General features: G+C 33.7%; 1 protein-coding gene across 12 annotated transcripts in view; it reads right to left on the bottom strand.

Moving 5' to 3' along the window:
* LCORL (ligand dependent nuclear receptor corepressor like) overlaps positions 1-15,169 on the bottom strand; it is a 182,293-nt gene that overhangs the window by 20,756 nt on the left and 146,368 nt on the right. For 9 of the 12 annotated variants that reach the window (XM_073342419.1, XM_073342418.1, XM_073342415.1 and 6 more), the window contains one exon: positions 1,162-6,032. The exons of 1 other annotated variant lie outside the window; for it this stretch is intronic. In XM_073342419.1, the coding sequence (XP_073198520.1) occupies positions 1,162-6,032 (4,871 nt within the window). Of the gene's footprint in view, positions 1-1,161; positions 6,033-8,660; positions 14,519-15,169 lie in introns of those variants that run through there. 2 more of the 12 variants (XM_073342426.1, XM_073342432.1) reach the window with 2 other exon arrangements.

The following is a 15,169-nucleotide window of genomic DNA, read 5'->3' as shown; positions in this document are numbered from 1 at the left end:
TTTCTTAGATACAAAAGACAAGGGGAGAAATATTAGATTTTGCTTCATTGTTTTGAATAATTTAAATTAGTTCTCTTTTCTGGGCTACCTGGACAGATAATCTAATATAATTGTAGGTTAGTAAATGTTTCATTTTATTGTAATTATGGGCCCTGTTGTGGAACCCTTACTGTTCTGCTGAGCACTTATTCACCTGAGTAGTATTATTAAAATCAACAGGACTACTTATGTTAGTAAGGGTTCACAGTCATGAATAAGAATTTCACAATCGGACCCTATATTTTTAACTATATTATGGCCATGACAACGTCAAACCTGCGCAATTATGCCCTATAAATATCTTACTGTTCTTTCTTATGTACAAATTGCATTTCACAATAGCAATACAACATTCTAGGGCAAATGCATTTCAGTGTGATTATTGTATGTCTCACTTAATTAGGATCACTCCACATCTGGTTTTGTATATTAAGGGATCACTACAAAATCTATCAGCATCAACAGAAATCTTTTCATTGATTTCAAGTGGCATCGAATCGGGACCTACCACAGAAATTCTAGTAAATAATTGCCCAGAAATACACAATACTACCGGTCATATCTTACTGTTTAATTATGAGTCCTATTATAGATTTGTATTTCAATCAATGTCAAATGAGAAAAAATGAATTCTTTTGTTTAACTGTGCTGTAACTTTGTATCTCAATGTAAATATATTTTGTAGTTAACTCCTCCTTGACATACCAAGGACGGCATAGGTGAAATCCTGCCTATGCCGTATGGGTGAAATCAATGACAAAACTCCAATTGACTTTGACTTTAATGATGTCAGAATTTCACCTGTCTTGCTCAGACTATGCTACTAAAAGTAGCTCATTGCTTGTCATTAAGTGTATCTTCAGCCTGGATAGTGTAATATATCTATTGTAAAAGCAAATGGCAAACTTTAGTAAAATGATAAAGTATTTTAAAAAATTTAACTGGACTTTCAGCACTATGCTTTTGGTATTATAAATTGTTCAGTAATACTACTTTTTGAAGACTGGATATTTTTGACCCACACAGTACACATTTTAATGTTTCCAGCTATTCTACTTCTCTTTCGGTTATACTCTAAAATGAGTATTTTAAAATTAGTGGGGGGGAAGGGGGGAAACTTACCTAGTTGGTATTTTGAGTAATAATTCATCATTTGTCCAGTACTGCATGATTGTCTCTTATGCCTTTTTCTTATATTCATATCAGTGGTCTCCCATTGTGGTCTTTTTCTTATGTTTATTTTGTTAAGAACTTCAGAACTAGCAGCAGGGCTCTCATTATTTACACATTTGTTTGATTTTTTGCTGTCTAATTGGTCATCCAGCATTGCAGTCATTTTGGAAGGATTAGTTCCCTTACATGTCTCCACATCCTTTTCTTTTCCCTTTAATACATCTTGCCTACCAGAATAGGACCTTAAAGTACAATGCCTTTTTTCTTCAGTGTAGGTCTGATTGCTTCTATTTTCAACAGCTTCCGGAGAGTAAATGTTTAACTTAAATGATTTATGCTGTTCGATATGGTTGAGTTTTCTCAGAAATATTCTACAATCTTTAAAGGTTTTGGCTCTCCATGTACTTTGACTCATTTTAAGTTGGTTCTGTGCTTTTCCAACATTTTTTTGATTATAACTTGTTCCATTTATCTCTGAATGTGATTTAAAAATATTTGTTAAACCAGGATGTGTGCTGAAGTCCGACAATTCTATTGTCTGTGGAAGAAATGTATCTTTGACTTCAGTTCCAGTTGACAAGATTCTATTGTGAGATTCTAAGATTTCAGTGGGCTGGGTTTTTACTGTACTTTTTCCTTGGTTCATGGACACTACATCACTGATTTTCCCACTTGTATTTTTAAAAAACTGGCTTTGGCAGAAAAATCTTAAGTTTCGCCTTTTAGATTTCCAGTCACCTGTTCCATGGTTATACATTTTTTTCACTTGTCTCCACCTGTCATGTTGTAACTTCTTAAATTCAGTTCTTCTTAATTTGGCTAGTGTGAAATTACTTTTCATATTTAAGACTGGAGCCTGGACCATTTTATGCAAAATTTGTAATTTCCCAGCTGGCTCTGAAGGAGAGGATAGTGCAAACTTTTTAAAGTGCTTTCTGAAAGGAGTAGTATTAAGATCAGATTGTTTACTTCCCATCTTCATCTCTCTAGTACTAATTACTTCCAAAGGATTGCGAGCATTTGCCTTTCTCACTAGAGAGAGGGACTGTGTTTCTGTTGTTTGCATAAACCAAGTACTAAGTTCATTTATATTACACTTCTTCTGGAAAAGCATTTTTATAGGTGATGCTTCAAGTTCTACAAGGCAGGTGTCCAAAGGTCTTGACACTTTAATGCTACAATCTTGTTCAACATGATGGCTTTTTTCATATAAACGCTTTTCAAATTCATTTCCACCCACTTGCAACCAGGTATTAGTTATCTGTTCAAATCTATTATTTAGTTCTTCCAACAAAGAGTCACGTGAAGTGGAAGTAGCCCACCACCTGAGAGAAGGATTTGATGAAAAAATGGGATCCAGTGATATTTCATTAACAGACCTGAATTCATTTACCTCTGAACCCTTTTCTTCACTCCCTGGATTTTTAGTTTCTGAGGTATCGTTGGATACTATCCTCAGATTTGATTGCATATGTTTTTCCCTTTGATCCTTAGCTTTTTTCAAACGGAGCTTATATGATTTACGTAGCAAGGCACTTCTACAAGTAAATGTGCTAGAAGATGCTAATGAATGTAAGAAATGCAGTGATGGTCTTCTGTCTCTAACAGAATGCCTCAAAGGAATTTCATGTTTTCTTGATTCTGTAGTAATCACAGATGAAACCGTGGTAGTGTCATTCTGAACGTTCTTTATTTCATTCATCTTATTGCACGGTTGATTATTCTTCTCTTGTGATATTTTTTTTTCTAACACATGCTGTTGCTGTAATGGAGGTAGGCAGCCACTAATACTTACTTTTCTTTCCTGAGGTGAAACTCTATTAACAGTCACTGATATGCCAGAGATTTTTACCTTTGCTGGTCTACCAGGCTTTCTAGTGATAGTTAAAGGCTTCTGATTTGGTTGTATGATATTGCTGTAAAGGTGTGGTAACAGTGGATTATTCTTGATAGGTCTAATATATTCATAACCAGACCCAGAGACTTCATTTTCAGTAGCAGAATTCTGTAAGACTTTTACTATTTCTGCAAAACCACTTTCAGTTTCTGTATTTTGCCTCAGTTCACTACAGTCATTTGTAAAATTGGAATCATGTTGTGTAGGCATAGCATTAATTATATTGATATTACCTTCAGAAACATGCCTTTTAGTTCTTCTTGACCTTCCGAAAACAACTGTCACAGTAATATTCTTGTTACTGATAACTTCTTTCATCACTGTTACATCAGATTTGGTGGTTTTCCCAACACTGGTGGGTTCACTTCTAAGGTCACTATTTTCAGCCATGTTTATTTTAGGCTTTGGAGGTCGTCCAATTGGTCGCTTAACCTGTTTTACAACCTGAGGCCCTATTTTTTTAGGCCTACCAGGTTTTCTTTTTAAAACAGGTTCATTGCCACTATTTGATTTTTCCACAGTTTCTTCACTTTGCTTAAAATAATTTAAGTCAGTTTCACCTGCTGCACAAGTATCTGCAGTTGTCTCAGCATTATCAAAATTTGATTCCTCTTTACTGTCACTTTCATTACCATTATATCCAGAGTCTCCAATGCAGATTTCATGAACAAGATCACTTGTTTTAGATTTTTTTCCTGATATTGTGTCTGGATGCTTCTGAAATAAACAAAGATTGGTGTTTGCTGTAGAAGATGCACTGGCAGCAGTTAAAGTATATTTCACTCCTTCACTACTATTAACCTCTGAGACAAACATAAGTTTTATTGGGCTAGAGTAACCTAGGAGAGATGCACTCTCCCCAACTTCAGATCTTGTTTGTACATCCCCATTACTGAAAGTCAATCTGCCTGAATCAGATGATGAAGTTTTCAAAAGGTTGTTACCAAGTCCTTGATCTAGAACTTCTTTGTATTTTCTTGTTGGCACACACTCTGTTTTGCATGTATTGCTGCATGACAAGTGAGACTGGGGGAGGAAACTCTGTCCTGCACATCCTTTTTCACCCATGTTAAAATGTAGGCCTCTCCTAGCAGTTTCGTTCATATCACACTCAAATGTACTGGATATTTTATAACTATCCAACAATGGACTTTTAGTCTTTTTGGCTATGTTTATTGTATCTTCCAAGCGCTCCACAACAACTTGTAGATTTGTGTTCCTTACAATCTTATTTACATCAATAGATCTTTCAGCTTGAAGATCTTTAACGATATTATCTCTCTCCAAATTTTCAGGAGATTTTTTTGTTTTGGAGGATTTTCTACATAAAAAGTCATTTGTTACATATACAGAGTACCATCCAGGAGGCACAATGTTACGTTTAGTTCTGCCCAAGATTCCATTATATTCCCCCTTCAAAGGACTCTGATCACGCTCTTTTTCAATTGCATAATCTCCTTGTGTTTTTGCAAAGTTAGTCTGGTCTACTATAGTAACATTGTTTTCTGAAAATGCTACAAAACCAGAGTTAGTTTCAAAATTATTCAGAGGTAGTCCCATTGATTCTGCTTGACACACTGGCAAAGACATGGATTTAGCTTGACATCTCATACCTAGATTGTCAGGATTTTTTAAAGCTTTGTCTTCGAACATGTTGTAACTGTCTCCTTTGTTTGCTGACATTTTACCATATTTTTTGGTAGACTTCTTTACATTTCTCTCTAAAGTTGACTTTTTCCTTATAAAAGTTTCATCAAGACTTGCAAGTTCCCTCTTGATTTGCAAAGACTGTCGCCTAATCAGTGGTGAATCAGGAGAATTATACATTGCGAATAAAGTTTCCTGACGTTTGCGAAATCTGGTTTGGATAATTTTATTTTCCACTTGTTTATCATGTTGGCTCAGTAACTCCATAAAAGTGTAATCACTTGCTTTAGCATCGTGCAATAGAGATGTTATGAAGTCCCCCAATTTTACATTATCGTTTTCTGGTGCCCTGTTACTCTCAGACAATTTTACAAGATTGGTTGTTATATCTGTAGTTTCTATTGATTTTAATTTTTCATTAATACGATCAATTAAATCTTGAAAAATGGCAGAATGTTCACCATTTTCAAACTTTTCAGAATTTATAACACATTTGCTGCTTTCTTGATCTGTTGACAGCCGCGTTTCATTTGAGTAACCAAATCCTTTTCCTTTGCATAGTTTACCTTCATCTTCATACTCTCTATTGCTTCCTTCTGCTGGCAAGAGAGATGGAGGTTGATTAATGGTTATTTCAAATTTGTTGTCTAAAGCTGGAAAATCTATAGGTGATCCTTCCAATGTTTCAGTTTCATTACTTTGTACAGGTGACAATGGAGGGGGTGATGGGCTGCGAGATCTACTAGAACTTTTAATGCTGTTTGACAAATCATAGTCTTCGGTTGAAGAAAAGGATGTACAAGTTGCTGCCGTCACAGAGTACTTGTTGTTATAGTTTTGTAGTTGTCCTGTATAGCACCTATGAGGATTACAACTGTGAGAAATCCTTTTATTCACTACTGTCTTAATACATCCAGTAGCTACAGTCTGACATGGCAAACAGTGCAAATCTTTACTACAAACACACAGAGATGGTAAACAAGTGTTTGGATTTTGATTTTGTAAACAGCATCTTTTTGTCACCATATGTCCATCAGAACTACAAAATGGAACATGGATATCATCTTCAATGAGGGAGTTCTGAATTTCTGAATGGATAATATGAGGTTGCAGGCAACTGCAAAGTGAAGGAACATTTTTGTCTTGGATTAAAAATTTCAAAATAGCCAAAATCTGCTGCCAGTGGTAAGAGCACAAGGATTCCAAAACCTTGTTTAGTGCCGATTTTCCTTTTTCCAATTTAGTTGCTTCCTCTGATTTTTCACCAACTGTTGAACTGAAAACAAAAACAAATCAAAACAAAAAATAAATTACAGTAAAATATGATGTATGTTACAGTTTTAACTGTTAAACAGAAGACTGAAATCCTGAAAAGGCATGGAAAAATTATTTCCATTTCCTTTACATAGTTCATTTATCGTATTTGCAAATTTCTAATAGAACTATTTCACTACAGCTGATATGTATGTTATATACAGTACAATATTTCTAGCATGTTAAGTAGGAAAATATTCAGTGAAAAAAACATTTTACTCAACAAAGGAAAAATTGTTTGAAATCCAGCATTTCTCAAATACAATAATTATAATACTATTTATTTCATGGCATCTTTCATCCAGTATTTCAAATTTCCTTGCAAACATTAATGAATTAACCCTCACAACAAACATGTGAGGTAAGTATTATCCTTATTTTACAGGTGTAAATGGAGAGGGGTAAAATGATTTGTCCAATGTCCAGTGTCACAGTGGATGCTTGTGGCAGAGACAGGGAGAGAACCCCTCTCCTCTGACTCCAGATTATGTGTTTTAACCACAAGACCATCCCTTCCTTACTGTATGTGTTATGCAGCACAGCCCATAAGATGTTCAATATGAACTTGAAAAATTTGTTTAAAAGGACATTCAACCTTAGTAGGCCATAGAAATAACTTTAGAAGCCATCACTGACGTTAATGTTCTTTTAAGATATAGATTCCCTTTTTTACCCCAGTAGCATAAATCTGCCACAGACTTCCACTGCATCTCTCTCAAAACACACACACACACACACACACACACACTAGAAGACAAAAAAAGGAAGTAAATAACTTGCAGACCAAATGAGATTGAATCCCTTTAAATATCAGGTTAACTTAAGTGTCTATATCTAAATAAGACTTCAAAATAGCTGTTCTCAGATACTCAACCAAAACAAAATCAGTTATAAAATACTATCTTCTTAACTACTGATTTCTCAACACAAATTTATTAAAACTAAAGTTACTACTTACCTAATCAATCATTTAAATTGAAAAGCTGAAAATGTTCCATTGTAGAAATAATAGATCTTTCTTCAACTAAACACAAAAACCACTGTTGAATAGTAACTAAAATAAAATAGTTATCCTCTATAATTCAGAACTTTTACTGGTACCAATAGCAAGAGCAGCAAATAATATTAAAAGTATTCTGTTTTAGAAAAGTATATATTTTTTAAACATATCACCAAACTCTGAACATGACACTAACTATTCACCCTATTCCTCTTGCCAATCATTTTCAACATTTAAATCTCCATTTTGGCAAAATTTCATTTTGATTGGTTTTACATTTTAATATACCATGTATATAAATTATTAATTCATTACTCAACAAATGTAAACAAACTAGTATCCTGTCTGAATGATAAAAAGCCATAAATTACTTCATCGTTCTTACTAAGATTTGTACATGCATAGTTTTGTATGTATAAATTATTGCCCGAGGTAAGTTTTAAGTTGTATGCTATAAAAGCAATCAACTATGCTTAATAATTCCTGGTGATTTTCTTCCTCTCCTGAAACATTTTATATAAAAGTTTGAAGGTGTTCAAAGTGAACCATCAGGTTGATGCTACTATCTCTTAAAATCCTAACTGAATCCTGATGTTATTAGCTGAACTTGTAATTAAAATTCAATTAAATGACATGAAAAGACAAAATTATTTGCATCTGTCATCTAAAATGAAACTCTACTGTATTGTGGAGCCTGTAATGATATTACCACCATGAGTGAGTTTAGGACCCAATCAGCTAACCTTATTTTATGTGGAACTCCAATTATAGCAATAATAAAATGTAGAACAACTTATCAGATTTATTGAAATACCAAAAACAAACCGATCAACCAAAAAAACAACAAAAAACAAAAATCAAACAAAAATACAAAAGCCAAGACTGAAAGCGAAATAGAAAAATTAGATTAAAAATTGACTTCTGTAATCACACTGGATAGATAAATAAATAAAAGGTATTTTCTATTTTTTTTTTTTAATTTAGGAACACATTTTGTCATTTAAAAATAGAAATAAAAATTCTTGAACATAGTAATAGGGCTTTAACATGTTATTTAATAGTTTGTTCAGTAATATTATATGCTGTAGTTTAAAGAAACACCTATCAAATTACAACTTTGATAAGCACTTAATTCACCGTGATTGGTGTGGTAAAAAATACCTACATAAACTGAAGCCTCCAGACAGGAATCTGTCTTTATATGCTCTCCACGCATATAAATGCGTTATCAATTATGGACTATTAGTGTTCTTTATAAGATTACTTTTTTAAACATTTGACGAATCAAGAATATTAGAACATCCATCTAAAGAAAATATATGCTCACTAGTGTAAGAAACTTCAGTGTTCCTAAAGGTCTCTCAAAGTTATGGGCCAGGTCTTCCAGCTCAAAGCTTGCCACTGAAGGTTTTCCCACTGTGTACAGTTATTCTCAGGTGTGCACAGTCACTATTGCTTGTACACCACCGCTTCCCTGGCCATCAGTAGAGTGGGTATGACATCCCTATACTCCAGTGATCCTTAGTTGCCAGAACAGCCCTATAAAATCATATGCAGCTCATGCTGCTCTAACTTATGCATGGACTATGTGATCCCAGGTTCAGGGGAATGCAAAATGTTAAGAGTTACCTTTGCACCACCCTGCACTAAAGTATGTTGAGCACAGCTTGGCTGCTGCGCAGGACATAGGCCTAAAAATCTGTTTAAAACAAAGCATTTACTTTAAAGAGATACGAACATTTCTACAGAGGGATTTTGTGTATATGTAAACGAATTCATTCAACTTTCATGTTTTTAATAGCTTTCCAACCACTTTCGTTAAATATTAAAGAATTGTGCTTCAGCAAATTCTTTCCCCTCTTTTTCTCTTTCATCCTGTTGTGTCGTCATTATACAGAATCTATAGTATCACAGTAATTCCCATGGCAAAAAGTGGCAGTGTCAAACACAGAGGTCCAGGTTACTAGCCCTGTAGAGTCATACATGAATCTTTCCCCTTCCTGTGCGCAGCGGTAGCTACAATTCCTGTCTTCACAGGACTCTTCATCTTTTTATGAATTCCATGGTAGAGGTTCTGTGGGTACAGGGTTCATGTAGAAGGAGGGGATAGAAACGGGTTGGGTTAGGGGCAAGAGGATCAACACATCTTGTCCGCCAAAGTGAAGCAATTCACAGATTCGGTGGAAATTATAATAGAACCTGGGACTGTATTATCCTTTCTACTGAGATCCCCTGCTCAGTGCCAGGGGCAACAACTGGAAAACTGGTGATTATTTGTGGGGGTCAAAGTTTGCACAAAGGCATAGGGTCATCACATAGTGACCCACCAAATTTGAGGACAGGTGTCATGGCCTATTTTGTATAGAATTAACATATAAAATATCAAGATCTGTTTTCTCTTCCAACCCAAGGAAACTATCAAAGAGGAACTGGGAGAGGGATAGCTCACTGGTTTGAGCATTGGCCTGCTAAACCCCAGGTTGTGAGTTCAATCCTTGAGGGGTCCATTTAGGGATGTGGGGCAAAAATTGGGGATTGGTCCTGCTTTGAGCAGGGGGTTGGACTAGATGACCTCCTGGGGTCCCTTCCAACCTTGATATTCTATGATTCTAAACAAGATTTTCTCCCTCGGAGTTCCAGCCTCAGCTTTTTCCTCCAGAGATGCTTTATAACATGATTACAGCTTCTATGAAGAAATGAGCAGAAAGGAAACTGGACTTGGGAGGAACAAAAATGTTTTCAAGTAGTCAACGGGAGAACAAAAAAAAATTACTGGCCATATAAATTATCTGTATAAATGTTCTCCCTTTTTCTATGCCCCAATGCATATATTTAATAAATAAATATATTGGCTGAAGAAAGTTTAACAAATTAAATGAATAAAGCTTTCTGAACAGATTAGTAGTAAAATAAGCATTCAATTTATACAGATCGGTTTGCAGTTGAAAACTGATAAAACAATTTTGTGCGACTCCTATACTTTAGGACATTTTAATTTTCTAAAGTGTGCCTAATTTATTAGCAGACCATCATATTTTGAGAATCAGTCTTCCTTGTGACAATTATTTTTGCTTTATAAATATGTTCATTGTAGCAATAACTGTCAAAAGCAAGTTCTATCATGAACTTATTAGACTAATAGTAAATTTGTGCCTAAGGAGTAAGTCAAATGAGCCAGTATATGGTCTTTTTTTCTTTTGTTTTACTGAATGAGCAAAATCAATCACACATCAGTGTTGTTGTAAATTTATGTGCAAAAGCATTGAAGTGCTTTACTACAAATTACAACGTAGAAACACGTTAACTAAACAATTAAATTCATACAATCAGATTTAGGTATATAACAACACAAAGAGGAAACAGAATTACAGTACATTTACAACACAAGACAAATACATGGAATTCATTAGAAAATATTGTAATAAATAATTCATGAATTATAGTGCAATTGATTTATGCATAAATATAACTAATTGCCTAAAAATCAGTTATTAACAAAATCTGTCAAAAAATCAAGGCAGCCACAGAGTTTTACTAAATTACTGCGACAATGGAAATACTGCAATTAAAAAACAAATACAAGTATTTGTACTGTAAACAACTAAAAAAAAAATCAGTCTCACTAAAGTTAATATACAATTTAATATAAAATTGTCATTAGCTACCAGAAATGGTTTAAACAACTTTACTGAGCAGTAGTTCTAAAAACAGAGGCACTGTTTTTTAATATAAAATACTTGAGAAACATTCAAATAAGTAGAAAGCATGTAGGGCTTGCTTTCGCCTTCATTTAAAAGTCTGCTGAAACATGAATTTTCAGAAATTGTCAATTACGAAGTAGTGACTGGTAACTGAATTTATAAAACAGTTCAAAGGTACAACTTAAATGACATTTAAATGGAATACACTGGAGTTAGGGAAGGGGAACCTACACATTTCCCTGCCTTTCCTTAGTTGTGTAATCAAAAGTTAATCTAATAATTAGAAACAAATAATTCTGTTTCTTTTTAAACACTTACAGGTCGAGCATCATCTATAAACTATCAAAAAATATTTTAATATACTATTTCTGACCAAAAAAATAAATAAATACAAGTACTAAAATGCTGAAAATTAATTATAATATTACATATAAAACTACTGATCACTGTTAAGTGAATAGTAAAATGATCCCTGATTTTATGAATCCTGTCAATTTTTGGTCAGGTCATCTTTTAAATGATATAAAAAGTGTACTGTAACTTGCCTTCAATATAAACTTCTGACTCAATTTATAATATTGTCTGAGGAATAAAAATTTTTTAGTGTGGTACAAATATTAGGCAATGTATTGAAGCCCCCAAAACTTCTGCAAGTAAAATTCTGTATAAAGAGAGATTTCGAAACCTTTAGGTACTGTTAATTTTGTTTTCCACTGGGGAGTATACATCAACAAATTCATCTTTCTGGCCCTCACAAAATATGGCTTAATTCTTTAAAAATCAACGATGACCCTGACACCTGCTTATATGTATCCTACTTGTTATTAGATACAATTATTTTTACAGAAGGATTCCATTTCTAATATGCAAGTAAACCTTAATAGTTGAAGAGGGTACACTATAGATCTAAGAGACCAAAAGATTGATATGTTGGTGGTTGTGCAGTTTCACTTAACTTCTTATGGATTAATTTATTTTAAAAAATAAGAAATTACCTGTAATTAGGTTAATAGCCAAGAGCTAGATTTTACCATAAATTTTTGAGGGAAACTTCCCACTGAGTTCAAGTTTCTTTTGAAAGTCAATTACATGATGTGGCCCTACACGTGTAATGTATTCTTACATTCACATAGGATACTCAGCCTATACAAAGGCAAATTTAAGCAAAAAACATGTCTGACAATGTATGTGTGTGAGAAAATTTACAAAAAGTAGAAAAAAGGGTAAGTGTTTCTGGATATGTTTGATTTGGTTTAGAAAAAGCAATCTAAACCTAAATTTTAATTGGAAAAAGGGCACAGATGTTTAATTTCGAATGTATAAAGCAAGTATTCATTCTTATGTAGACACATGCTTTATGACATTACACCACCAAAATTACATATTATTTAAAATCCAATGTAAATACTTGGAAATTAATTTAAAAACTGCAATCTGAAGACAGCTAGTCTCTCTTAGATTCTATTAAGTCACATATTTTAAATGAACTGCCTAGCTTCTACCAAATTTATAATGAATTTATACTACTGAAAGTTCAAAACAGCTTCACTGTTTAATATTTGTGAATCTGTCAAGACCCTGAACTGTAAATTTGGTTATTAGCAAAACAATAGTGTATCGGCCCACCAAAATGAAAACTTGATATTCATTTTGATAAACTGAAAAGGTTTGAAATGTCACAGCAGCAAATACATTATAGTTACAGTGAGTTTTTTGTTTTTCAATATAAGGAGTGTGACAATCCTTAAATGAATTTAAAGTAGTCATAACATTAACTAACCAGCACATTTAATATCCATTCTCAAGCTCATTCTGTGCACATTATGAACATGCTCTAAGTTGCATTCCAACTTTCTTCTTAAACTTTAGAAGTTGTCTTATTCTCCAAACTAAAAAGGAAAATTAGGTTAATAATTAAGTTTATTTTATACTTAGTATTCCATCTTCTTTCATATTTAATAATTCTATAGCTACAGTAATTTGTCAGTTTTCATAAATGTATATTTTGTAAACACCAATTTCTTGCTAAATGAACAACAAAATTCTTCTTAAAATGATAAAAATGCAGTTTTATGTCTGCTATCACACATTTTTATTAATGAAATGTTTTGGTTTTTTCTAGTTGTATTGGAGATCTAGTTATGATGTTTTTATTATTTTCTTCCACAGAATGTACTACCTCCTACTAATACTTCACATATCCATTTCCTTGGTAAGGAACTAACTTTGTAAAAGAAAAACAATCCCTTGATTTGTGTATTCTGAACTACTTACAAACTATTGCAAGTATTTTGTGAAGTATAAAAGTTTACAAACCATGGGTCATGAATTTCGATAATAAGATGGTTTATTCAATGGCTAATGTGGTTCTTTATCAACTAAAAATAATGCTTCACATGACAAATACTTGTTTTCCCCAAACATTTTATGCTATTGACTACTAAAGAAAACCTGAATATTTTTCACCTATTTATACAAGGATTTTATTAAATACACACTATCAGAATTAAGGGAGAACTCTATAATTCTGTCCACAGTGAAAACCCTGAATAAAACTACTTTTCAAAAGGCATGTATGTGGTTTTTGAACTGTATAATTTCATGTCTTCTGTCAGTGTGAGCATATGTATTTCTCGTATGTGTGTGTATACAGACAGACATATACACACACACACACACACACACACCCCCCAAACAATTTGCTAACAATTAATCTACACAGGCTTGCTGCTGTTTTTGCAGCTGCCAGTCCCTGAATCTGTCATATTAAATAACCCAGTGTCTGGTAATCGAAGTTTCTTCTTCGGCGGAGTCTTCAGTGTTCCAGATCTTTCTTTAACTTTGTATTCTAAAGTGCTGTGAGGTACCCCATAAATTCCTTGTGCTTTGGAAACACTCATTTTCCCACTCATTACCATAGCAATAGCTTCTTCCATTATTTCATGATCGTATTGCCTATAACGGCCACGTTTTTTCCTTGGTTGTTTATTGTCTTTGCGATCCAAACCATCTTCTGTATTTTCAGATGTTCCATCAACTGTTCCATTCTTAACATTAAGACATAAAGAAGAGAGGTCCCCATGCAGAAAGTAGGAGTCAACACTTGAGTGAGTTACAGGTCCAGAACATTCAATTTTGTTCTGTTTAGGGAGTATATTTTTCAGTTTTTGAAGAGCTGATCCGTCTAAGACTGAGGAGGTTTTGGAAACATGGTACATGACATCCAGAAGACCAGCATTATCAGATTGTGGTTTGGACACAGAACTTATTCTTAGCTGAGGAATTTTTAACTGTACAGTAGGATTTGAAGTTTCATATTGTAGATTTTCACTTTTTTCTTTGAACTGAGTGACCATTCTCTGTAGAGTTAACTGGTGGAGGTAACTGGAAGCTGTTGGGAATTTTAATTCTGAGGTTTCAAGTAGACTTAGTTTACTTTTTTCTGTGCGCTCTGCTTGAGCTCTTGCCCACAAGGCTACTTTTTGCAGCACTGCACAAGTTTCTTTTCTGTCTTTAAATGAATAACTATCATTGAAATCTCGAGTTTTGTTTTTAAAAAGTGCAGGCTTTCCTGCTGGTAAGGCTTCTAAGTGGAGAAGTAAAGTTTTTTGAGGTATGCCATAAAGTATGCCTGCTTTATTTATGTCCAGTGCTCCAGACTGAATGTCTTTCAAAGCTTTTGAGAGCAAACCATCTGCAAACTCAGCACTTCTTTCCACATAGTCCTCTCTGTGTCTGTGTAGTCTCCTGGATGGATGGAATGAAACGATGGTAAACTGATGTATGAGAGACTCTCACACAGCTATGGAAGGGAAGGGTCCACTCCTTTATTATACTCCTTGCTTAGGTAACATCACTGCTTCTGATACTTTTAAGTCTTTGAGATGTAGTAGTTACTGATTATCATAGTAAAATGCTACAATGTGTCAAAATCATACGGTGGCTTCTACAGCAGCCCTTCCAAGAACTTTAAATCCTAGTTCAGTATTTGATAATATTCTCATGTGTTTGTTATTTTCCCTTTGATACATGCTTGCAGAGCAACACTTATAATTTTAGTTATGCAATTAACATTCCATTAAGTACCCAAATCCTAAATGAGATTTTGTTAGTAGAAACGTGACGTTACCGCTAAACAAGTAATAAAAGAGTCAACCCCCTTATAGAAAATTTGCAGTGATAGGTACATTACCAAACACAAAACCCCCAGATTTCCACAGGACTAATTTTTCTACATTCATAAGATAAAGTGCTGTATTAACAAGTAAGTCCCATTTTGTCAATTTACAACTCAGTTTTTAAAATTCTAATCACTATTTATATTTTCTAATTATAAAATCATAATTTTAAAACCTGTTCATATTAATAGATTAACAGAACACAATTTTACACAATTCA

The sequence above is a fragment of the Lepidochelys kempii genome, chromosome 4, assembly GCF_965140265.1.
Source record: "Lepidochelys kempii isolate rLepKem1 chromosome 4, rLepKem1.hap2, whole genome shotgun sequence".
NCBI classification, from domain to species: domain Eukaryota; kingdom Metazoa; phylum Chordata; order Testudines; family Cheloniidae; genus Lepidochelys; species Lepidochelys kempii.
This window is presented reverse-complemented; position numbering and strand designations above follow the sequence as displayed.